This window comes from Petaurus breviceps, unplaced genomic scaffold, assembly GCF_028583685.1.
Source record: "Petaurus breviceps papuanus isolate PSGF00001 unplaced genomic scaffold, PetGlider_PUasm1.0 154, whole genome shotgun sequence".
NCBI classification, from domain to species: Eukaryota; Metazoa; Chordata; class Mammalia; order Diprotodontia; family Petauridae; genus Petaurus; species Petaurus breviceps.
This window is the reverse complement of record NW_027185715.1, coordinates 2452983-2478726: the sequence shown is the minus strand read 5'-3', so window position 1 is coordinate 2478726 and position 25744 is coordinate 2452983. Positions and strand designations below refer to the sequence as shown.

Below are 25744 nucleotides of genomic sequence, written 5' to 3'. Positions count from 1 at the left end.
CAGAGAAACCCTGAGGGTCTTTCCCTCCCAGATTATTTTATTTCTTCTTCTTTTTAATTTTTTACTAGATAATGAAGCCTTTCTCTCCCTCAATTCTTATTAAGCCTTAATCACTGAATAGGCATTGCTTCAGTCAAACTGAGACCTGTTAGAAGACCTCAGTTTGAAAAGGTCTCAAGGTCTACCACTCCATCCTGGGCCATCTCCAGTTGTCCTGATCTGTATCTCACCACTGGACCTAGATGGCTCCAGAGGATAAAGTGAGGCTGGTGACTTTGCACAGCCCTCCCTCACTTAAATCCAATTTCACTTGAATGTCATGGTATCACTTTCCTGATGTCATGGTTCCCTCTGAGGAGGAAGGACAAACAACAGCTCAATACAAATTAGCAGGGTCACAGGGTGGCCAAAAAGCTCTAATGTGAGAGCTCTAGCTACGAGGAAAATAAGTGAAAGGAGCTCAGTACTCTTGCCTGGTCAGATCATACGTGCAATACTGTGGCCAGTTCTGGGTGCCGCCATTTAAGCAGGGCCTTAATAAACGAGACCATCCAAAGAAGGGCACAACCAGGGCCATTAGGTGGCCCAGTGAATAGAGCACCGGCCCTGGAGTCAGGAGGACCTGGGTTCAAATACAACCTCAGACACTTGACACACTTACTGTGTGACATTGGGCAAGTCACTTAACCCCAACTGCCCCTCCAAAAAACAAAGCAAAAAAAAAAAAATGCACAACCAAAAGAAGCCATGCCATAGGAAGATCAGTGGGAGAAAGTGGGCATGGTTAGCCTGGAGGAAACTCGGAGGAGACACGTCGGCTGCCTTCAAGTATGTGAAGGGCAATCCTTCAGAAGACAGCTCTGACTTGTTCCATTTGACAGAACCAGCAGCAACAAGCAGAAACTGAGGCAAATGTAGACCCAACGTCAGAAAAAACTTCCTGACAATGACAGCTCTCCAAAACTGAAAGGAGCTACACAGCACAGTATTGAGAGTCAGCATGAAAGGGTCCAGGTTGAAATGCTTGCTCTGCCTCTGTGACCTTGGACAAATCTCTTAACCTCTCTTTGGACTCAGTTTCCTCATCTGTGAAATGAGGAAATCAGATCAGGTCATTTCCAGCTTTAAATCCATAATCCCATACATCAGGAGATCAGGATTCCCCTCATTAGATGTCTTCGGGCACTTAGTGAGCATGTTACAGTGGGGATTCCTTTTTGGGTATGAGTTGAACTAGACGGCCACTAAAGGCCCTTGCAATTTCAACATTCTGTGCTACTGGTATAAGTTACAGGTTATATATGGTGAAAAAGTTCCTAAAACTGAGGACCCCAGGCTCCTTCACTAGAAAATGCTCCAACAGAGGATAAATGACAATAACCAGGACATTCCAGCCATTTCTTCTACAATGTTTTGTTTTGTTTTTTTCCAGGGGGAAGGGGGGGGGTGTTAGCATAGATGACTTTTGAGGATCCTTCTAGGGAATTATACTAAGAAAGTGACTAAAATGCCCACTGTTGTTAACTCATTTCAGTTGTGTCCAATTCTTTGTGAATGTAGTTGGGGTTCTCTTGGCAAAGATACTAGAGTGGTTTACCAGTTCTTTCTCCAGTCCATTTTACAGATGTGGAAACTGAGGCACACGGGGCTACACCAGGGTCACACAGCCCAGAGTCATACAGTGTGTATCTGAGGCTGGATTTGAACTCTGGAAAAGTCCTGGTTCCAACCAGTGCTTTATTCACTGTGCTAACTCAAAAAGGGCAAAAATACATGCACTGGAACATTCAAGGTAGCACTTTTCGTGGTTAAGAAAAAAAAACAAAAGGAAACAAAGTGGATGCCCTGATGGCACGCAATTAGGGACTAAAGAAATTATAGTAGGTGAATGTAATGGAATGTTACAATACTGTGAGACAATGAATCGGAGCATGAAAAGTCATGGGAAGTGAGACAAGGTGAAGGAAGCAGAACCCAGCAAACAATATACACGATGTAATAGGAACAAAGAGAAAAATGAAACTAAGGGCTGTGAAACTGGTCCAAACTTGGCCCAAAGGAAACATGAGAAAGCTCCCTTCCCTTCTTTTGTCCTTTTTAGGGGGGAGAGAAGGAGACAATTTCCTGTGTCCAATTCGGTGAAGGTGCTGGTCCATTTTGCTGGACTGTCCCCCCCCCCTTTTTTATTCTCTGTTATAAGGGATGGTTCTTTGGGAGGGAGGAGTGCAGAGGAATACGTTGGGAAGTGTGGGTGAAGTAACACAAAAGATACCAATCATTTTTAAAAATCAATTAGTCCCTTTCCCTGCCCCTCACTAATCTCCGACCTCAGTCACTAGAAGCAACCTGCTGTGGTGCAAAGTGCCGATCCTGGACTCGTGGGAATGGTTTCCCGTCCTGGCTGACACTAGTTGTGTGACCTTGGGCAAGCACGTAATGTCTTCCTGCCTCGGTGTTCCCAATCTGTATAATGAGGACAACACTGGTGGTGTGAGGATTAAATGAGTGCAAGGCACATAGCACGTTATAAGCGTTTACTATAATTACTGTACACTCGCTGTGTGACCTTGGGCAAGTCACTTAACGTCTTCCTGCCTGGTGTCCCCAATCTGTAAAATGAGGGCAATACTGGAAGAGTGTGGATTAAATGAGATAAGTGCAACGCACGTGGCACGTGTATTCTCCTACTCCCACTCGCTGTGTGACCCTGGGCCAGTCACTTCCCCTTGGCCTCCCACGTGGCACACCAGGGGCTCAGCCTGGGGCCGCACAGACACAGAATGGAGCCCAAGGACATGAGCTCGGGCGGGCTGGAGGGAGGCCCGGGCGGCAGAAGGTGGCCAAGGCCGTCCCAGGCCTGCTCACTCCCCCGCCGCGTCCCAGCTTGGTCCTGGACGGCCCCGGCCCCGTGGCCTTTGACCTCCAGGCCCCGCCCCCCAACGGGCCGCCTACTTCGATCCACCGCCTTGAGGAGCATCAGCTGGCACTTCTGGTTGTGGGTGAAGAAGCTGGTGGCGAGGAAGCTGCGCTTGGGCTTGTCCGGGAACCGCTCGGGGAAGACCTGGTAGGTGAACTGCTGCTGCTGCTCCCGCTCCCGCTCCGGCTCCGCGCCCGCGCCCGCGCTCGCACCCTCCATCCGCACCCGGCCCCGCGGCAGCCGCAGCGGCACAGGCTGCAGAAGGCGCGCCCAGCCGCGAGCACCTGACCCAGACCAAGTCGGGGAAAGGTTAGCGCCAGCCAATCGCCTCCCTGCCCGAGCGGGACCGCCCCGAACCTGCGCCCCGCCCCTAGCGTCACGTGGTCGTCTTAGCCCCGCCCTGGGACGGGGCCATCGCCAGGGGGCGGGGTGTGCCGTTCCCTGCCACACTCCCTGGAGCCTGCAGAGTTAGCGGAGGCTCCCAGACTTTACTTTAGGGGACAGAATGAATTGGGTTTCGGTTTAAGGGTATAATATAAAATATATGTGTGTGAGTATACACACATATGTGATACATACTTATATATTTTAGGTATATTAAATATAATTTTGACATGGAAAACAAAGTTATTGATTTTTCCCTCTTCCTGAAATGCATTTAACCCTCCCAGCTCTGCGGGGTTAAAATGCACGCCTTTGTGGGGGCCACCCACGCCGCTGTTTCTCAGAGGTGGCCTAGGGATTTCAACGGACGGGGAAAGGGGGGGAAACCTATACTGTTCCATTTCCAGGTGAGATCTACACCTCAGAAATCAGCAAAAACTATGAAATCAGAGCTTGATTTAGTGTTTTATAGATTGTCTAGACTTAAGAAAGGGATGGAGGAAATGTTAATAATGCAGATTTACAGGAAAGGGTATTATATGTACATCCCCGACACCACCACCACTGCCTCCGCCACCACCACCACCACAGGAGCCGGTTGTTAAATACTAGCACATCCTCAGTTTCCTCACCTATAAGACGAGGGCCTTGGGCTCAGGGTTTCGAAGGCCCCTTACAGCTCTAAAAGTCGACACAAGTCTAAAAGTAGAGTCAACAAAAATGTTTTAAGGGCCTCTTATGTACCAGGCACTATGTAAGCACTGAGAATCCCCACCCACCCCCCAAAAAAAGGCAAAAGACAGTCCCTACTCTCTAGGAGTTCACAGTCTAATGGGGAAGACAACATGCAAACAGTTGTATACAAACAAGAGGTACATTGGAGATAGTGTCAGAGGGGTAGCACTAAGGTTAAGGAGAACTGGGAAGGTCTTGCATAAAGTGGGACTTATATTGGGACTTCAGGGAAGCAAGAGGTCAGTCAAGGAAAATGCCCTGGACTCCTCAGATGGAGTAGTGTTTGAGGAACCTCACTCTATCTCAGAGTATTTGGGAGGAGTAAGATGTAAGAAAAGTGTTCCTCCTGGGTCTTTGCAAGGCATTCCATTTGCAATACCTTATGTATCATTTTGTACAAGTAGGGTCAAATTCTTTAAAAAATTGTCACTAAACCAGCTAGGTGGTGCAGTGAATAGTGTCGGCCCTGGAGTCAGAAGGACCTGAGTTCAAATTCAGACTCAGACACTTAACACTAGCTGTGTGACCTTGGGCAAGTCACTTAACCCCAATTGCCCTGCCTTCCCCCCTCCCAAAAAGCAAGAAAAAAAAGAAAATTGTGTCGTTAAACATAACAGACAATGACTAGTAATTTACTATTTGATAAATGTAAAGACTCCGGCTTCTTGGACAAGAACTAGTTATTTAACAAAAACTGCTGGGAAAACTGGAAAATAATGTGGCAAAAACTAGGCATAGATCAACATCTTACACCCTATACCAAGATAAGGTCAAAATGGGTACATGATTTAGATATAAAGACTGATATAAGCAAACTAGGAGATCAAGAAATAGTTTACCTGTCAGTTCTATGGAGAAGGGAAGCATTTATAAACAGAGAACATTATGCAATGCAAAATGGATGATTTTGATTACATTAAATTGAAAAGGTTTTTCACAAACAAAGCCAATGCAACCAAGATTAAAAGGGAAGCAGAAAGTTGGGAAACAATTTTGATAGCCACTATCTCTGATAAAGGCCTCATTTCTAAAATATATGGAGAACTGAGTTGAATTTATAAGAATACAAGTCATTCCCCAATTGATTAAATGGTCAAAGAATATGAACAGGCAGTTTTCAGGGAAAGAAATTAAAGCTATCTATAGTCATACGAAAAAATGCTCTAAACCACCATTGACTAGAGAAATGCAAATCAAAACAGCTCTGAGATACCACACCTGTCAGATTGGAAAATATGACAAAACAGGAAAATGATAAATGTTGGAGAAGATGTGGGAAAATTGGAATACTAATGCATTGTTGGTGGAGTTGTGAACTGATCCAACCATTCTGGAGACCTATTTGGAACTATAGCCAAAGGGCTATAAAATTATGCATACCCTTTGTCCCAGCAATACCACTTCTAAGGCTGTATCCCAAAGAGATCATAAAAAATGGGAAAAGGACACACATGTTCAAAAATATTTATAGCAGCTCTTTTTTGGTGGCAAAGAATTAGAAATTGAGGGGATGTCCATCAACTGGGGAATGGCTAAAAAAGTTGTGGTATATGAATGTAATGGAATACTGTTGTGCTGTAAGAAATGCTGAACAGGAGGACTTCAGAAAAACCTGAAACTGTTTGATGAACTGATGCTGAGTCATATTGTGTGATGACTGACTTTGACAGATTTGGCTCTTCTCAGCAATGCAAGGACCTAAGACAGCTCCAAAAGACTCACAATGGAAAATGCCATCCACATCCAGAGAAAGAGCTATGGAGTCTGAATGCAGAGGGAAACAGACTATTTGCTCTCCTTTTCTTTTGTTGTTTTGTTTTGTTTCTTCTTTCTCATGGTTTCTCCCATTAGTTCTAATCCTTCTTTACATCATGACAAATGTGAAAATATGTTTAATATGAATGTATAAGTAGAGCCTATATCAGACTGCATGCCATCTTGGGGAGGGGGGAAGAGAAGAGGGAGAAAACTTAAAACTCAAAATCTCATGGAAGTGAGATGCTAGAAACTAAAAAGTAATTAATTAATTATATTAAAATTATTGTTATATTATTTATACATAAATACATATTTGTGTATAATTATATTAAAATTTTCATTAAACTGCAATTCTCTACACCACAATAAAAAGCGTATTTATTGAAATATTTTATTTACAATATTTTAAAAACAAGGTGCTTGGATAAGTTACTTAACCCCAATTGCCTTGCCTTCTCCCCTCAATAAAAACAAAAAAAGCTAAGGTTCTTTCATTGTTAACCATATCAAGTTTAAGGGGGAGAAATACCCTCCTTGTTAGAGAGAGCAAGGACAATGTCACAGTATACCTAGTTACACTAATTAGAATTGTAAGTCTAGTGCTCCACTCTCTGAACAGAGTTGGAGTTCAGTGGGTGGAAAAAGAAAGTGGGATTTTGTTCAACAGATTAGAGACCGTCACTAGGGGGGTGGGAAGGGTTGGCTGTCAATAAACCCGAGTCTCTGGTGAGAGATTCAGGTTCAGCTGGCAGAAGTGGCAATGACTCATGGGATTCTGTCCCTATCCTTACCCTTTCCCCAGTGCCTGGCACATAGTAAGCAGGTCTTTTTTTAAATTAATTGATGGATTGAATTACATGAAATAATACAATAAGCCTTTTCCATCCGTTTAGATTTTTTCTGAATAGATTGTCACAGAAAAGGAAATGAAGAAACGCCAGACTCTTAAGTGTTGACTCTTTGAGTAACAGATCTCACAGAGGAGACCCCATAATGGTATGGGCCCCAGATCTATAAAGATCCAGCCCCAGACCCTCTAGAGCTGTAGTTTCACATCACCAACTGCCTATTGGATATATCAAACCAGATGTCCCAAAAATATCTCAAACTCAACATGTCCAAAACCAAATTCGTTATCTTTCCCCCAGATCTCACCATCTAATGGATTTTGCTATTGCTGTTGAGAGGAACCACCATCCCCCCAGTTACTCAATTTTATGTCTAATTGGTTTCCATACCTGGACAATTCTACGTCAAGAACATTTCTCATACCCTTCCTTCTATATCACACAAGACTTATATGTTCCCTACTCTATCCAAACTAGACTGTTTCTATCTTTGCTGAACACACCTTGCTTTTGAAGTCTCATTTCCTCATCTCTCCCTGCAAAAACATTAACCAATCCCTAAATCCCACCTCAAATCACAACTTCTCCATAAATCTTTCCCTGATCCTAACAGGAAGTAATCTTTCCCTACTCTGTGGTTCTCTCCTTTCACTTAATTACATACTATATTGTATTATAGATCTTTTTAAAAATCAATATTGTTCTTTCAAGTAATTTCCTAAGGATAAATCTCTTATTTCATTCATCACTGTATACAATTTGACTCATTGGATTTAGAACTTATATGTATCTTAGAAAATATCTAGTTCAAAGGCCTTGTTTTACAAATGAAGAAAAGCTCAGAGACATTAACCACCTGCCCAACTTATGCAAGTAGCCAGTAGGTCTTCAGAACTGTAAGTCATTCTCCTTCCATGACCCCACCTGACACAGTGCTTTGCACAAAGTTATCATCAATAAATGTTATCTGCAGGGTGGCTAGGTGGTGCAGAGAGTAGAGCACTGACCCTGGAGTCAGGAGGACCTGAGTTCAAATCCACCCTCAAACACTTAACACAAAAAACTTGCTGTGTGACCTTAGGCAAGTCACTTAATCCCAATTGTCCTCCAAAAAGCAAAAAATAAATATTTTTTAAAATTAAAAAAAAATAAATATTAGCTAGATATGTATAAATGTATAACCTTCACATCACAGGGTCTGAGATTTGGAAGAGACCTTAGGGGTCACCTATTCCAACCCCTTCATTTTACACATAAGGAAACTGAGGCTGAGAGAAGTGACTACAGTGTGAAGATTGAGGTCTTCAGAGTGTATGACTAGTGATTTTTTCACTAATGCTACTCTGCACAAAGTAATCACTTAGTAAATATTTATTGAATGAATCTAAAAGTATAACCCTGAAGATATGAGTTTAGGATCAATAAAGACAGAATTTCATTCAACAACATTTGCTAAGGACCTGAATATATAAAAATGGATTCCCCAAAACCTGATATGGTCCCTACTCTCCAAACACTTGCTATTAGACAGCACACAACATGTAAATAAATAAATGTGATAAAAGATTTTTGGAGCAAAAGAGAGAAGAACCAATATGTCTTAAGAAAATGTGAGGCAAGAAAGATGCCTTTCAGCTGAGGGGATCAAGAAAGCAAAAGAAATACTTCATGGAGATTGTGGCAACTCCTTCAAGCCCACATTTTACATCCCATCCATCCACCTACTGGAAAACCAAGGTCTGTCCCATGAGGATGTTTTGTCATTTCCTCTGTTATTACACATGTTCCTCTGCATACACTCATTCCCCTTTCCACCTCTTGCCCTTGCTTTGGGAACAATAATCAAATAATTGCTATCGTTGCTACCGGAAAGGGTGTGATAATGGATTTGTCCTATAACTTCACTAATAGTTCCTGTGACTCCCCAAAGCAACACATTTATGAAGCACCTACTATGTGCCAGCTCTTTGCTAAGTGCTGAGGATACAAAGAAAGATAAAAACAAACAACTATGTGATACAAGACATAGACAAGATAAATTGGAGGTAATCTCGGAGAGAAGTCACCAACGGTTGGGGGAGGGAGGAAAGGCCTCCCTTCCTTGGCCCCCATTCTCCTATATGTTGTATCCTCTTATTAACATTTAAGTCCCTTGATGACCAGGACTATCTCACTTTTGTATTTGTATCCCCTAAACCTAGCCCAGTTTCTGACACATAGTTAGCCCTTAATAAATGTGTTTGTTATGGGAGAAGTATCTCCTCTTTAAGCTCATGTGATAGATAGATCACTGCTATCAAATAAATCTACCACAATGCAAAAATTAAAGAACTAAAAAACCTAGGGTTTTTTAAAATTATGTTTTAAGCACAGATTCAGGATTCAGAAAGAAAAATAACTTGGAACCAAAAGTAGGATTCTAAGAAGGTTTTTATAGATAAAATTACATTAGAGAAATAGAGAAATAAATTCTTTTACATATATCAGTCTTTGTTTGGATATAAAAGTTTAAAAGATAGATCCATAATCCCATGCTTTCTTCAGTGTCATAAAAATTGAAAAAAACTTAAACAGAATCATAATCTCATATATCCCCTAAGGAAACTAACCTAATCAACCAATCTCTTTAGGTAAATTAAGTCAGGTTATAGATTAAGTTACATTTAGAGGATTCACAATTGGCTGATTGAGAAGGAAATTTACATGCCTACAGAGTCAATGTCAGTTGAATCCTTCCACAAACAACTAAATCCCTTTGGAATGCTCAGACTCTACTTTGGCTTCTTATTTGAGGAATGTCAAAGATTCTATCATTCTATGAGTCATTTTTTGTCTTTTGTTCTAGAAGAGGACCATGACATCAGGGAATTGGATTTAAGTGAGGGAGGACTCTGCAGTCACCAGCCTCACCTTCTCCTCCAGAACCATCTAGGTCCAGTGGCAAGATATAAATCAGGGGCACTTCAAAATGCCCCTTCTATGAGTCAGATTTTTGGCCAAGTGAGGTTAATATTAATGGGAAAGTATCCACCAAATATCTATGAGAAAATGGCATAATAAAATGTAATGAAAGGAAAATGAAAGATTCCCATCACAGTGTCCTCCATGTTTGTCATAGAGAGGTCTACAATACCTCTCTTGGATCACAAACATATAAAATAGTTGGGTCCGTATTGTTGTTGTCATTGTTGTTTGTTCTTAATTTTCAAGGAAGACCAGTGAAATCACAGGGTAATATCTTGACCTCTGGGTGAACTGGATATAAGTGAGTTAGAATTGTGCAAAGTTGTCAGCCTCACTCTTCCAGAATCATTGAAGTCCAGTGGCAAGACAAAAGTCAGGATGATGGAGAAAGCCCAGGATGCAGTGGATGACCTTGGCCTCTTTGATGTCTGACCAAGCACTAAGCACTCCAGAGTACCTGCTTTGGCTGCCTCTATGGTCATTGGAAGAAACAGTTCTCATCCACCCATGGCAGGATGGGGTCTTCACATACTTGGGGTAGACACTCCCCCCCTAACTCACCAATGGGTGTGAGACCCGTTGATAATCCTCAACCTGATTTAGCCCATATGCCGAGGTGGTTTACCAAGTGTGGCCACTGCACATTTTACATCTTCTTGGAGCCACAAATGAGAGCTGGGTGTCAGGTGGACATCAAAGGTATATGAGTACCCCTAGAAAGGGCTGGGCAAGCCCTCACACCAGAGGTGTTAGGCCTCCTTGAATACCCCAGACACCAGGCAGAGAGGAAAAAAGGAGGAAACAAACGGACCAATGAAAACCATCTTTTGGTTTTTCCTGCCTTTCTTTTTTGTTCTCTCTCTTCGGAAAGGGCTACACACACCATTGCCTGGGCCCACCACCGAAGCTCCAAGAGCCTAAAACAGATGGGCATAAGGGCCCCAAAGTGACAATGGGAGAGAAAACCACAGAGGGGAAATAGGAGTGGGGAATCTTTACAAGCACGAGCTGCAGACCCTGCATAGAAAGCCAGAGGCACAGGTTAGTGACAAGCTGTAGCAGCAAGCACCCCAAGCGCGACCTCAGGGTTTGCAGCTACCATAGGTTCTTGGATCTGCTTTGTTAAAGGAAAGCAACTCAAAATGGGTTAACAAGCTTACTTTAATCAGTCAGACATATATCCTTTACCTTGTTCAGGGGAAAAAGGTCAGCACCCCGAACTTCAAAGCATACAGGCAGAATTATCAAGACAGAAACAGATCAAGTAGACAGATTTCCAAACTGTCCAACCATTACATCCATACCCAGTCAACATCTGGGTTTCCACATCTGGGTTTTTCAAAGCCGGGGGACTCTCAACAACGGCTTCCCAGAATTCAGATCAAATCACAGAACACTTCTCAAAGTGAGTCCCAAAACAAAGCTACACATCAGGGCTTATATAGCCTTCTCCTGGCTCAGAGAATGTAACAACCTTATTGACCCACTGGCCAATCAAAAAGTATTTACTGAAAAACAAGCCTCCCACCCCAGGCTTCAGGTGCACTTTAGCCTAGGGGCAGGGAAGATCTTCCAAATTTGCATTCCCATTACACAAGCAAGGGACAAGACAAAAACTAAGAAAAGCACTCTTGCCTTTGCAGGAGATGGGAACAGTCCCTTGGCCACTTGGGTGAGAAGATCAGGGAAAACAAGCAGACTGCTGGGGGATGGTGTGGCAACAGGATCCCAACATAGCCCACTCAGGGTTTCCCCAAACCAGAGCAAGGGGAAAGAGTGACCTCCCACATACCACCCTCCAGCACTCTACCTCACTATACCAAAGCAACCACGACACCATATTTAGAAGCGACACCATTGCGACCGCTTACCAAAGCCGACAGGCCCCCTGACTCCAGGGGACCCCTAGACCATATCAAGCCAGGTGTGTCCACATTAGAATTTTAATATTCTATGTCTCTGCAGACAAACATAAACACCAAAAACATTAAAGCAAGAGTAGTACGATAATGATCATCAATATTAAATCATATGAGGCCTCCTTGATCCAGCTTGCTCCTGGTAACCTACTTCAAATGTTCATTTAATCAGCTTATTTCATTCTTGTGTCTTACCTTTCTCATATAGCCATCTAATCATGGGAAACATTTTCCCTTGGAAATTCAGGAGTCAGCCTCATTCCAAGGGCAGTTCTGGAATACATCTTGTTCCCAGGGTGATTCTCAGAGATGTTCCTCCAAGTAAATCTACTTTCCCTGGTTCCAAATCTTTTACAGAGATTCTAGAACATATATGCTGTTGCTAGTAAAACCTGCTAGTGATAAGACAATACAATTTGGTAAGGCCCAACACAGTCTCTTAAATTTATTTATTTATTAAATTTAAATTCATTAAAATGACCTTCCAGTAACTAGTTCAAACCTTATGGAGTTTATCCTTATCAACAGCAGTTATCAGAAGAACACCAAATTAGGAACCCATACTTCACCTGAAAGTTCAGAGAATTGCAGTTTTCATACAGCATTTGCTCTTTCTATCTTTACCTCAGCCCTATACATATGGATAATGATATCTACAGACTGAAGGGAAAATCTTAAAAACAATCCATGAGGGCCTAATTTATAAAATTAGTCCTTCTGTCTCAATATTATCAGATAGAGACTTCAAAACAGGAAAATAAATTATTAAAAATGTATAATTATTCATGAAATTCTATATGTAAAATCCTTAATCCAATTTTGAGAATTTATTACTAAAACATAATCAAAGTCTGTATTTACTAGGAAAAAAAGAAAGAAGAAAAAAACTTTACATAAAAAATTCATCTGTATATGTTCAATTGAACCTGGAGGATATTCAGTACTTTGCTCTCCATTTTCAGTCTTGTTCTTAAGTACTTTCAGGGTGAAAAGAAAAAGCCATTTTAAATTTATCGTCCAGGAACATCATGTTTACATGTCCTTCTGTCATTTTTCTTAATAGAAACATTTGAAAGCCAATTGTGTGTGTATGTGTATGAAAACTGTATGATCTTATTTTTCTCAAAGTAGAGTTTACAACTGCATACAAATTCCAAACTTATACATAAAATTTAAAACTTAAAACATTTACATTTTTGACATCTTTGTATCTTAAAACTTGTAACTTTTACATCATGTTTTTGTCCTATCTCCCTTTAGGATGTAGATAAATATGTATATAGTTTGATAGATACATAAATATATGTACATATATATGTATGTGTATTTATATGATCACATCATCTAGAAAAGAGGTAGTATTGTACAGACCTAATGCTACATATGAATGCCTAATCACTAAAAAGGGGATGGATAGAAAGTCTAAGAATTCATTTACCTAGTTGCTTAGGTTAGGAAATTGACCAAAATTCCTTTCTACTTGCATCCCACTGTAGTATCCCAGAGGTGTTTGAGTATTGCAACAACATTTTCAGATTTCTTCAAGTTGTCTTCAAGCTTCCAGTAACTTTGGGCGCTCCTGGCCTCCAGCTTGAGGAGGGAGAAGATGGAAGAAGCCAACCCCACTTCAGGTTGCTGAAAGAAAAGACTCTCGGAAGACACAAAAGGAGCTGGCAGGCTCTCCATCACATCCCTATTGCCAGCTTGCTACACTAAAGACTTTAGAGCCCTTCCCCTTGGGTGAGATATAGAACTCCTTCTCTTGACTAAGCTGAGTTACTTCACTCCCAATGAGAAAGCTCCTTCACTCTGTACTGTCTGATATATATTCTCCTATGTATATGTCCTCTGATTTCTGTCTCATGATGTGGATGAATAGGTTTCTTTGCTAATGGCTATGTGTGTTCACTGTGGGATTTGGTGGGAAGGAAACAAAGGTTTGGACATAAAGCTTAGGGTCCTACTTCTCCCATTAATGAACAGTGGCCAGAAGTTTTGTTAAACCTGAAGACTACATTCCCTACCAGGGGTGGGGAACCTGCAGCCTCAAGGCCACATGTGACCCTCTAGGTCCTCAAGTACAGCCCTTTGACTGAATCCAAACTTCATCCCTTTTAGGATTTATTCTGCAAAGTTTGGAATCAGTCAAAGGGCTGCACTTGAGGACCTAGAGGGCCACATGTGGCCTTGGGGCCATAGGTTCCCCATCCCTATCCTAGACTAACAAGATTTAAGGGAGCAGACAGATAAAATTCTAGCCCAGTATCCCCACTCACTGAGGAGAGCAGAGTAACCTAGCATCTGACCCTAATCTCCTACTTCCCCTCTTGGTGTGAAGTCTGTTTTGGAGAGGAAGGGGAGGGAAAAAGAGTCTAAAAATGTCTATTCTGCCTCCCTTTGGGCTACACAATATCACTCCCATGTTACATACAGGGGGCAGCCCTCACCACACTTACTAAGCAGGATAGCTTAAGCCCCAGGAAGAAAGCCAAGAAAGAGAAAACAATCCTCTTGTTATCAAACCCCAGGATCAAACCAGTCTGTGGAAGGCTAGAGTGTTAGGGGGTGGGAGGCAGGGGCAGGGAGGGGAGTGGAGGAGCCGAGTGGTGGCATTCCTGGGCCATGGGTTAGATGTATAACTACCATATAAGGTAGGATTGAACAGTCTAACTGCATACTGCGTCTTAGAAATCTAGGCCATAGCTGATACATTTCATGTTACATAATACACGTGTTTCTGAAAAGGTCTATGCAAAATGAATAAATTTGAATCATCATTTCTTATTGATTTACATTATAAATCCAATCTAATCTCTGGCTCTGCAAATGGTCCTAACTATGTCAGCTTGGGAAAATCATTTAACTTCCCTGGGATTCTGTTTACTCATTAGTGAAATGTGAGAGCATTCTCATCCAGGACTGATGCAGACCCGTCTGGTAGTTCAAGCTTGAAATTGAAATTAGATAAGATTCACATGGAACATTCTAACAGTTAACAAAAGATTACTTGGCTACAGCATGTAAAGGAGAGTCTTAGCTACATATGTAAAGGATACCACACCTGATTCTGGGAGATGAGGCCCTCACATCTCCAGAAATGGGTCAGCAGGGCAGAGTGTGGTGACTGTGGTGACTGTGGTGAAGTCATTAGGGGACTGATTCCTCCAGGGCCCAATTTTATGCCATTAGGTAATAGTTTCCTTACCTTCTGGGTAGAGGAAAAACCAGTACAACTTATAGGACAGAGACATTGTTAGGTAGTGTTCCTACTACAAGGGAGTTAAATTAAGTAAACTCTGAGTTCCCTTAACAATTCTACACATCTATGCATTATTTAATCATATTTTTAAAAATAGTAATAACAATAAACTATTTATATATTATAACATTTATATACTATATTACATATACTATAACTATATATTATAACATCTATATACTATGTATTATAACTATATTTTATAACATTTTCTATTTTTTACTTATCCTTTTTTATATTTACTATACTAATCCTAGTATATCAACACTATAAAAAGATAGGATAGATATTACCCCCATTTTACAGATGAGGAAACTGAGGCTCAGAGAGATTATTAAATGTGGTGGAGGTGAGAGCTCATGTCTTCTGAATCTTTTGACTCTTTATACTATATAACAATGCTTTTTGAAAAGAAGAGGATTAAAGACGCTACATAATGTTCAGGGGCAGCTCTTCATGACAGATCAGATACAGTGAACTGAGGCGAGAATATATCACTGGAAGAAATAAGCAAGTCGGGTTTTTTTGGTGTTTTTTTTTCCTGCTCCCACCCAGTAAAGACATCTTCTGCTAGCCTCTATATACTCAGATTTGGGAATCTGGGAGGAGGTTCCCAGTTGACTGCCACCTTCTTTGTTAAGCTGAATTTGGGTAAAGATATCCCCAAAAAGTCCTTTTGATCTAAATGATTGAGACTGAGCAAGAGATTCATTATTGAGTCTATTAAGTGCTTTCTGATATTCCCCCCAGTGCGTCTTTCTCCAGGTGATTGAGAGATGGGAAAAGCAATGCCATACCTGCAACGATTATTGTCTGAACATTCCCTGGAAGAGGTAGTGTGGTACAGTGGAGAGAGATGAACTTAAGCCCTGTCTCTGCCACATACTGGCTATGTTAACTCTGAGTAAGTCACTTAACTTTTCAGGCATCTCCCTAAGATGATAAATTGCAGAAAATGCATGCAACTGTATTGGTAGGAAGAACTTCAATGAAATCACAAGTTTCATTTTTTTCTAAGAATCCCTGAATCGAGCCAAGATTGGACCCAATAAGAGTTGTAGTCAGTGAACTGACTCCCTGTTCCTCCCCCGTTGCCCCACTGTTACACTCATCTCATTCTCATAGCAGACAGCACAAAATGAGAGTTTCCCTCTCAGAGTTTCCTATGACTGTTTTTATTCCCAAATGCTGGATGTTGTGTCAGCCTACAAGTTGGTTGAGCCATAGTTAAGACAGGGTGTACGTGACTTGAGGCATATCTGTATTATCTTTACAATTGTTTTCTGCTCCCTTCTCTCCCCTTTCTCTATTTTACAACCTTGTTTTTTTTCCTCTGCCCACCTAGTTAAATTTTTACTCTGCCCTTAGAGTACGCATCTCAGGGGAGGGTTTGCAGGAGCGGGTCAAAGCCCATCTCAAGGCCATTACAGTATGCTGATTTAGAGGTGATGAGGACCTGAATTAAGATGATAGTGGTCTAAGCAGAGGAAAGGAGTCAGATGCAAGAGACATTGTGAATATAGAAGTGTCAAGATTTGGCAATTAAGTGGGTATGTGGGGGTGAGCAAGAATAAGGAGTCAAGATTACACACTTGGAGAACTGGAAGAATGATGGTGTCTTCAAAAGGGGCACATTTGGGAGGAAAGATAAGTTCTATATGGACATGCTAAATTTCTGATGTCTTCAGGACATCCAGTTTTAGATGTCTAGTAAACAACTGGTGATAAGGGATTAAAGACATGGAGAGAGACTGGGGCTGGATATATAGGTTTGGGAGTCATTGGTACAGAGATGCTGGTTAAATCCATAGGAGCTGTGGCAGTTGCCAAGAGAGAATGCTTAGAAAGAAAAGTTGGGGACTTAGGAAAGAATAACAACAGTTAGAGATAAATTGAATGATGAACCTGGGAAGAAAACAGACAGGTAAGAGGAGAATCAGGGAAGAACAATGAGGGTCCATGACAGCCCAGAGAGGAAGAGAGAATACCCAAGAGCAAACAGGTCCAGAAGAAAGAAGATTGAGAAAAAAACTATAAGATTTAGTAATTAATAGATCATTGAGAACTTTGTAGAAAGTGGTTTCAGAGGGCAGCTAGGTGGCGCAGTGAATAGAGCACCAACCCTGGAGTCAGGAGGATCTGAGTTCAAATGCGCCTCAGACACTTAATACTTACTAGCCGTGTGATCTTGGGCAAGTCACTTAACCCCCATTGCCCTGCCTTCCCCTCCCCCCCAAAAAAAAGAAAGAAAAAGTGGTTTTAGTTGAGTGATGAGGTCAAACGTGAAACTGCAGTCTCCTTGGAGAGTGAGTGAGAGGAAGGGGTTTTTCTGTCCTGAGCCCCCTTCTCTTCTCCCTCTATACTATTTCCCTTGGTAGTCTCATCTGCTCCCATGCATTTAATTACCACCTCTGGGCAACAATTCTCAAATCTCCCTACCCTGCCCCAAACTTTTAACTGACCTCCAATTTCACATCTCTACCAATCAGAGAGTTTGATAGGACATACTAGATGTCCAGTAGACATCTTAAACTAAACCTATCTAGAATAGACCTCATTATGTTTCCCCCTGAATCGTCCTCTGCTCCCACTTCCACTGCCCATCTCCTGCCTGCCATGTTTCCGTAGAGGGCAACACCATCCTCCTAGTCCCCGAGGCACGCCTAACAGCCATCCTCCACTCCTCGCCATCTCTGACTCACCATATCCAGTGGGCTGCCAAGGCCTCTCTATGCCACTTTCGCAACATCTCCTGACAATACCCCCTTTTCTCTGACACTGCCACCATTCTGCTACAGGCCTTCATCACCTCATACCAGAACTCTTACAATAGCCTGCTGGCAGCTCTCTCCTCACTCCAGTCCATCCCCCATTCAACGACTAAAATGGTTTTTCCCGAAGTACAGGTCTGATCATGTCACCACCACGCCTCACCCTACTCAATAAAGTCCAGTGGCTTCCTATTACTTCCAGGATCAAATATATAAGATCCTCTTCTTACTTCCCTACACATTCTCTTCAATTCAGTGACACTGGCCTCGTAGCTGTTCTACAAACAAGACATTCCAAATCTCAGCTCTAAGCATTTTCTCTGGCTGTCTCTCTTGTCCAGAACACTCTCCCTCAACTTCACCTGGTGGCTTCCTTTAAATCCCAACTAAAACCCCATCTTTTTTACTGGAAGCCTTCCCCCAACTCATTGTGTGTTAGTGCCCTTCATGAACAGGTTGTAAAATTGCTACTCCAGAGCTTGGGTCCAGTCTTCAAGAAGACTCAACTAAATAAGGACAGATTACTTTTAGACATAATCCCAGCTAACCCTCTACAGGCCTTCCTTATCACATCCTCTCTGCAGGGTCACTGGGGCCTCTTAGGTTTCTTCTTTTAGGCCTGCTACAATCTGAGGACACAATTCAGGTTGTTCCTAATAGGCAACTTCCCTTTCCCCTAGTTTGCTTCAGACAACTCTTTCCTAGAAAGGACCTGGGGAGACCAAGAGGTATAATAGTAGAAGTCTCTTTGCTTTTAAATGTTATAAGGGAAGTGAAATCGTCTTTTGAAAATCATGGTGATGGGGCAGCTAGGTGGCACAGTGAATAGAGCACTGGCTCTGGAGTCAGGAGGACCTGAGTTCAAATCCAGCCTCAGACACAACATTTAGTAGCCGTGTGACCTTGGGCAGGTCACTTAACCCCAATCACCCTCCAAAAAGCAATAAATGCATAAATAAGAAAATCATGGTGAATGGGAATTCACCTGGAAGAGGTGTGACATGTATAGGAGGGACACTTGTTTTATATAGGCTAGTCTAATTTCGCCTTAAGGGAATTTCCACATTCTCTGGATCAACATTAGCTTATCTTTCTTGACCCATTAGACATAAAAGGCCCAGGCTGGGAGGATTTGTTGGTGGTGGTTTTAGCAGAATTTGCAATGCTCCATAGAAAATACCTTTCTTGATTTAGCATGACCACTTAGTTACCAGGATGAATGCAGTCATGAAGAAGTATAAGCCACTTTATTTTTAATTATCTTTTTAACCTTAGGAATTATCCTTTTTATCCTTTGCTTAGTAAAATCATTTTTATTGCATTTTATGGTCCATGAATGGCTCATTGCAGTCTAGCTCTGTGTCTGAATCACTGAACTGACCTGAGTCAGACCTAGCACACAATAGTCCTGAACTGCATTTCAGCCCCTCTGTGGTGTCCTAGTTCCTCATACATTCGGCTGGAAGAGCATGGACCATCCTGATGATGAGGTAACGAGGGCTGGAAAGGGAGATGCTATCAGCTCTAATATTTGTATGACACTAGCTTACCATTTGGGATTTAAGTGTTTCATCAAAATTTACAACAGCTCCTGGCACATTAATAAATGCTTATCAACAGACAACTAAAACTTCATTCCTACGCTATATATTTAATTCTGACCCAAAAAATGCAGACCAAGAAGTCATACCCGGCTTTGGCCACCAGATGGGAGAAGACAGTGCCAACAGGATGTCATATCCTCAAGGGCCACCTGATGGCAGTCAAGAGAATAGAAATGGAGTCATGTCATATGGGGAGGAAAAATAGTGAAGCTGTCATATTGCCTCAGCCCACCAGATGGAACCAAGACCCTGCTATGATGGCTAGCTCACCACCGGTACAAACAGTGGATCCAAAGATCAATGGAATGCTGATTTGTTTTTATCAGCTCCACAAACATCGCAGAACTACCCAGTGAAGTTTTTCTGTTGTCCATTTTCTCTAGAAAGAGCCTGGGTTACTCACACAAAACCACTCGGGCCAATTACCTGATTGCTTCTGTTCTCATCCAACCCGGATTAGAGAAGGGATCATGAGACAGGATAATAGCATCCCTAACACCCTGAGGAAAGGAGGGAAGGGGAATGTTAGTGCCAACCAAAAGGAAAAGGACCAAAATCACTTTCATCAAAATATTTTACTAAATCCCTGGATCTTCTCAGGAAGAGGCGTGCGGAACTCCCAGGCAGTCATGGCTCATTCTGGATTTGAACCAAAATATGATGACATAGGAGGAAAAAAGACAAAAAACTAAAGGGCAATTGCTGTGAAGGGAGAACACCCCATCGCCAGAACCACAGTAACCACCATCAGGAAAAGGAACCAGGGAAGAAAATCTAAGAAGTCGGAAACTTGGTGTGAGTTTAGTCTCACACTTAAACTTTGAGTAAAATTAGGTTCTCAGCCCACTGTGAGTAATCTGGAGGGTAGTCATTTGCCCACAGGCCTTCTCTAGTAACCTGCACTTTGGGGGTGTGAGCTAGAATAGCATTGATTCCTATAAACTAAGTTCTGTATCTTGGGAATTTTCCTAGTCTACTTTGCCTTAGGGAACTAAGCAGTAGATTTTAAGAGCTGACATTTGTGTCCAATACTGTCTCTCACTGCTTAAACCTCTGAACAGTCTCCATCCCCTTAGTGCAGAAGGCCGTAGTCTTTCTTATGTCATGGTCCCCTCTGGTAATCTGGCAAAGCCTAAGAATGATGTTTTTATTGCATAAATATGCAGGACTACAAAGGATTATACTGAAAAAAATTACCAAAATATTTTGTAAAATCAGCATATATAGGCCCCAAATTAAGAATCCTTGCTAGTGCCTTTTTCCTACTGAATTCCTACATAGCAAAACTGAGTATTTATTACGAGTTTGATATCACAGGATTTGGCATCTTTAAGGACAGAGGTCATTAGGACACTTGAACTGGGGACTGCCAGAGTTAACCGAACAAAAAGATCATGATCACAAAATATTAAAAGCTAGAATCAGCTGCACCAACCTTTTCTTTTTTTTTTTTTTAAAGCAATCAGGGTTAAGTAACTTGCTCAAGGTTACACAGCCAGTTATTATTTCTGGGTGTGGTGCTGAGTATCTGAGCCCGGATTTGATCCAGGTCAATCCTGACACTGGAGCCAGTGCTCTTACTTGCTGAGCCACCCGGCCACCCCTAAACAATTGGGGTTAAGTAACTTGCTCAAGGTTACACGGCCAGGTGTTTCTGGGTGGGTGCTAAGTGTCTGAGCCTGGGATTCAATCTCCAGGTCTTCTCAACACTGGAGCAGGTGCTCTTACTCGCTATGCTACCTGGCTGCCCCTGGACCAACCTTTTCATTTTATAGGTAAGGAAACTCAGGCCTAGACGGGTACATGACATTAATGGCAGTCAGATCTAAAATCCAGTCTCACTGAGGAAATCACTTCATGTGGACTAGACCTCATTTTCTCCCCTACCATGAGAAGACTGGGCTGAATCATGTGGGGGGATTTTGTCAACAAAAAGTAAATACTAGTGACCAAATACATACAAAAAGATTCATCTGATTAAAGATAAAATGTATTACCTTCTAAAAATCTCATCACATGAGGAAGAAAAGAAAGGAGAGGAGGGATCTTGTTTAAAAATCTGCTATACACATAAAGATCGTTTAATGACCATGTTTCTAAGGACTTTGATGTGTCATCTCTTTTTAAAATTTCAAATCCTTCTTAGTTTATTTTTACATTTTGTTGATACCTTTTGTCTATCTCTTATTTTACCCCCTTGAACCTTCCCTTATGAGAGAGAAAAACAATTTTCCAACAACAACAAAAACACATAATACAAAGACCACATGATTAACAATGTATATAATAATCTGTACTAAGAATCAACAGTTTCTTTCTGCCATGAGGGAAGAGGTACATTATGTTTCATTATCTACTCTTCAGTAACAGTCTATATATTTATTGTTGTTTGCTCTATACCAAATTAATCCTAATCTAACCATGCTTCTCTTATTGCACTAGGAATAATTACACTCATCCACTAGCATTTATTAAGTCTCTGCTATGTGCCAGGCACTGTGCATTCATATAGCATATGAATGTTTCACCATTCCCCGATTGATGGGCACCCACTGGGTTTCCGGTACTTGGGCAGCTGAAAGAGCATTTTGTGAATATTTTGGAATATCAATATTTATCGATAATTGTGTCTCTTTGATTTCCTTAGGGTATATCTAGGTCTTTTGCAATAAAGCATACATAATTTTGCTTGTCCAATGAGGTTGTTCCCTTTAGAAATTAAGAGTCTTACACAAGGATACATACGTACCATAGCTGATTGAGGATTACACTCACTCCCAAATACAATTTAACAATCACCTTACATAATTCTCAACAGGCCTATCTCAGCACTTACAAAGGCCTTTCCCAACCCAAAGACAAAAAGTAAAAAGGACAGCAAAATAAAATTTCTCTCTCGATGAGAATGCCTTGTCTCTAATAGAGATTCCAAAATATATGGGGCTTTCCTGACAGGGATTAGGAACCTGAGGTTAACTGAAAGTTCCCCTCTCATACTTCAAGTGAAAAACCAAACCGCTTTGTCTTGGTGCTTATGTAACAAGACCCCCTGATACTGGTTGAGGAAAGAAGTATGGCACTCAACCTCTCTCCCTTTGTTACTCTGAGAGGCCCCTCTACTCTGGATTCAGTTACATACCAAATGCTATAATGAACTAGTCCTGAACTCAGGGAATGCTTGGGTGATCACCCTCACCCTCACCCTCTCCCATTAAGGAACTCCTCTGCTTTGAACTCATGTGTACAGGCTGGGTTTAATCTTGAGGAGATGGAATTTCTCCAGGAATCCATGCTACACATAGGGAATAAACTAGAGGCCCACCCCTACCCCTCAATAAAAAAAAAAACAAGCTCACTCCTGTGATGGAGAGTATGTAAATCATGTAATGGAGTAATTCTCCATGTGTAATAGTTTAAACCTGAGTCATAGTGACTGAGAGAAGACAAAGTAGCATGAATGTACTTAGGTTAGATAGAAAATGGGTTCTGTAATACCCCACTCCAGAACTCCAAAGGAGATTACAATTTCTACCTTTGGGATACAGTAGGAAGAGGGCTGTGGCCCGGCATTTGGTCCTCTATTCTCCTATCTCCAAGAATGGTTTTGGGCTATGATTATATCTATTCTATATCAGATTTATGCAATATGATGATCTCTTTTAGGATTAAGAATAAAATCCACTTGCCCCAGTCTCTCTAAATTTAAGGGAAGGTGATAGTTAGTTTACACTCAGCCAAAAGAGCTCCTTCCACCAAACAATTATTATAAAAAAAAGATAATCACAGACAGTGAGTAAACCTTTATCTAAGCTAAAGTTTGGCAAGTTATGGCATTCAGGCCAAATCTGGCCTTCCTCCTATTTTGGTACAGTCTGGGAACTAAGAATGTGTTTGCATTTTTAAAAACAAAACTTCACAAAAATAATTGGCAGACCAGATTTGGTCCATAAGCTATAGATTGTCAACTCCTAATCTAAGTAATCAGTAAAAGAGAAATTTGGGGAGTCATATAGATTAGCATAGAGAATAAAATACACAAGAGAAAGTGGGTTCTTTGACTCGTGAGCAAGATGAAGTCTCAACTAAGCCTTCTCACCGAAGAAATCTGCTCTTAGAAGTCTCTGGGGTTGCAGGAAAATCAGAGGATATGTTGAAGGGCTGAGTCTTCCCACATTGGTGGCTTTTTTAGCACTTTTGTTAGCCCTTCAAAATTTCCTTTTATCTCCCTTGCTACTTCTTTCTTCAACTCCACTTGTCTCTCATTCTGTCCTCTCCAAAGTCTCTCTTACATACAGCATATACAATATCATGGGTTCAAAAGTCTCTCAGGCAGTCAGAAGTCATCTCCCTAAATGTATGGGGTTATGTACAGAGTCACAGGGTTATGCTTCAAGGAACTGCTCAAACTTTGTGGGACAGAAATGTTATTCCTAAAAACAAAACAAACTCAGAAAAACCCCAAAGAACATACCTGGGACTCCCAAAAAGGGATTAACCACTTGGAATTGATTACCCAGGTTTTCTAAGGCATCAGGCAAACTCCATCCTATGAACCTGTTCATTAGAACTTCAGACAATCCATTTGGAATCATATCATGGTAAGATAAGAAATCTAGATTGGTTTAAAAGTCTTTAAAAAAAGGAACATAGATGACCTCCGGTAGCACACTATTCAAGGTGAATTGCCCAGGCACCAATATTCTAGAAATGCAAAATTAATACTGCCCATATTACCTTCCAAACTCATAATGGGCATAATAATAGAGTAATAACAATAGGTATATATCACTTTAAGGTTTGCAAAGTGATATATAGGCATATATATCACTTTACAAACTATATATGTATATGTATTTGTGTATATATGCATATACATGCATAAACACACACACATATATGCCATATATGTGTGTATGTATGTATAGTTAGCAAATCCTCACAGCAAACCTGTGAGATAGGTTCTGTTATTAGCCTCCATTAGAGGAGAGTCCCCCAGGAAATAAGGCCGACATTACATGGAGGATTCATGGGAAGACAAGGACAGAAGAAGAACAAAAGGGGGAGAAGGCCTGGATGGATTACAGTCTGTGTCAGTGAAAGGAATATCTACATGAGTGTGACCATAAATGAATCAAAATATATTTGTCTAAGTGGTGCAGTGAGTAAAGCGCCAGCCCTGGAGTCAGGAGGACCTGAATTCGGTTCCGGCCTCAGACACTTAATACCCACACACACAAAAAAAAAAAAAAAAACTAGCTGTGTAACCTTGGCCAAGTTACTTAAGCCCAATTGCCCTCCAAAAGGCAAAAAATTATATATATATTTGTCTCATTGCAGCTACTGATAACATTCTAGGGGAGAAGGAAGGGATAAATCTTGAAATCAGAGTTTTGCAAATAGATGAGCTATTATATACCACAATCAAAACAAGTGTTTTTATTGTGGCAATATTACATAAGTAACTATCTGCAAAGCAATTTACCAACAACTTTCTGCAAGCATCTAGGTGGTACAGTAGATAGAGCGCCAGGCCTGGGATCAAGATCTGAATTCAAATCTGGCCTCAAACACTTGCTAGCTGTGTGACCCTGGGCAAGTCACTTAATCCCGTTTGCTTCAGTTTCCTCATCTGTAAAATGAACTAGAGAAGGAAATGGCAAACCACTCCAGTATCTTTGCCAAGAAAACCCCAAATGGGTCACAAAAAGTCAGACACAACTGAAAAACAACAAAAAAAAATAATTTTCAAACAGATAATTTAACTTCTCTGTACCTCATGGACAACAAGCAACATAAATATGTTCAAATTGGAAACAGGAAAATAAAGAACAGTGGCAAATCTGGTTCAATTTGAACTTGACCTGATTGGCCCTTATTAGTCATAAAGAGCATCATCTAGCCTTCATCCTGAAGATTCTGTGCTTGGCCATAATCATGCAGGTGAAAAAGAAACAAACAAGGAAACCTAGTGCCTTCTCTTGCTAGTCTCATTCATCGAATAATCCAGCTGAGGCAAGGTAGAGCTGAACCTACTGTCACCAACAACCAACATGTGGCATGCATCCATTTCATAGCACAGTATTAAAGGCAAACTCAGGGAACTGCAATGTTTCCATTATATTTGTTTTCTGTTCTCAAGGACTTTGCAAGTAGAAAAGAAAAAAGAAGTAAATAAGCAAAGATACAGGTGATCACAGGTATGGTATAAGTGTACAGAAATGGCTATGCTCGATGTCAGTCCAAGTCCAGCCAGAACGAAACTATTTTGGATATTCCCCTAAAATAAGCTAACATCCTCTGGCCACAACAGTTTTTAATGAGCCCATAGCGAGACCAAGGGAGCTGTATGCTGGCACAGATGGTTTGAGTAGGCAGTATAGAAAAAGTCTTTAGCTAATCTTTTGAAAGAAATTACTTTGCTTTTCCATGCCCTAGTTAAGCATTCTAAACTGAGGGATGATGGGAATGATGCCCATTCCCAGGTGGTTTTGAGACATACCAACAGCGTTCTTTGCATAGAACCCCTCCACATATCACTTTCTTCAACTTTAAAATGGATGTAGTAATATCTGTCCTGCTAATCAC

General features: G+C 41.3%; 1 protein-coding gene across 1 annotated transcript in view; it reads right to left on the bottom strand.

The window, feature by feature from the left end:
* ATP23 (ATP23 metallopeptidase and ATP synthase assembly factor homolog) overlaps positions 1 to 3371 on the bottom strand; it is a 31304-nt gene extending 27933 nt beyond the window's left edge. Inside the window, exon 1 of the mRNA XM_069080545.1 lies at positions 2953 to 3371. Coding sequence (XP_068936646.1) covers positions 2953 to 3136 — 184 coding nt within the window. The 5' untranslated portion in view covers positions 3137 to 3371. The remainder of the gene's footprint in view (positions 1 to 2952) is intronic.
* Positions 3372 to 25744: the final 22373 nt, after the last annotated feature.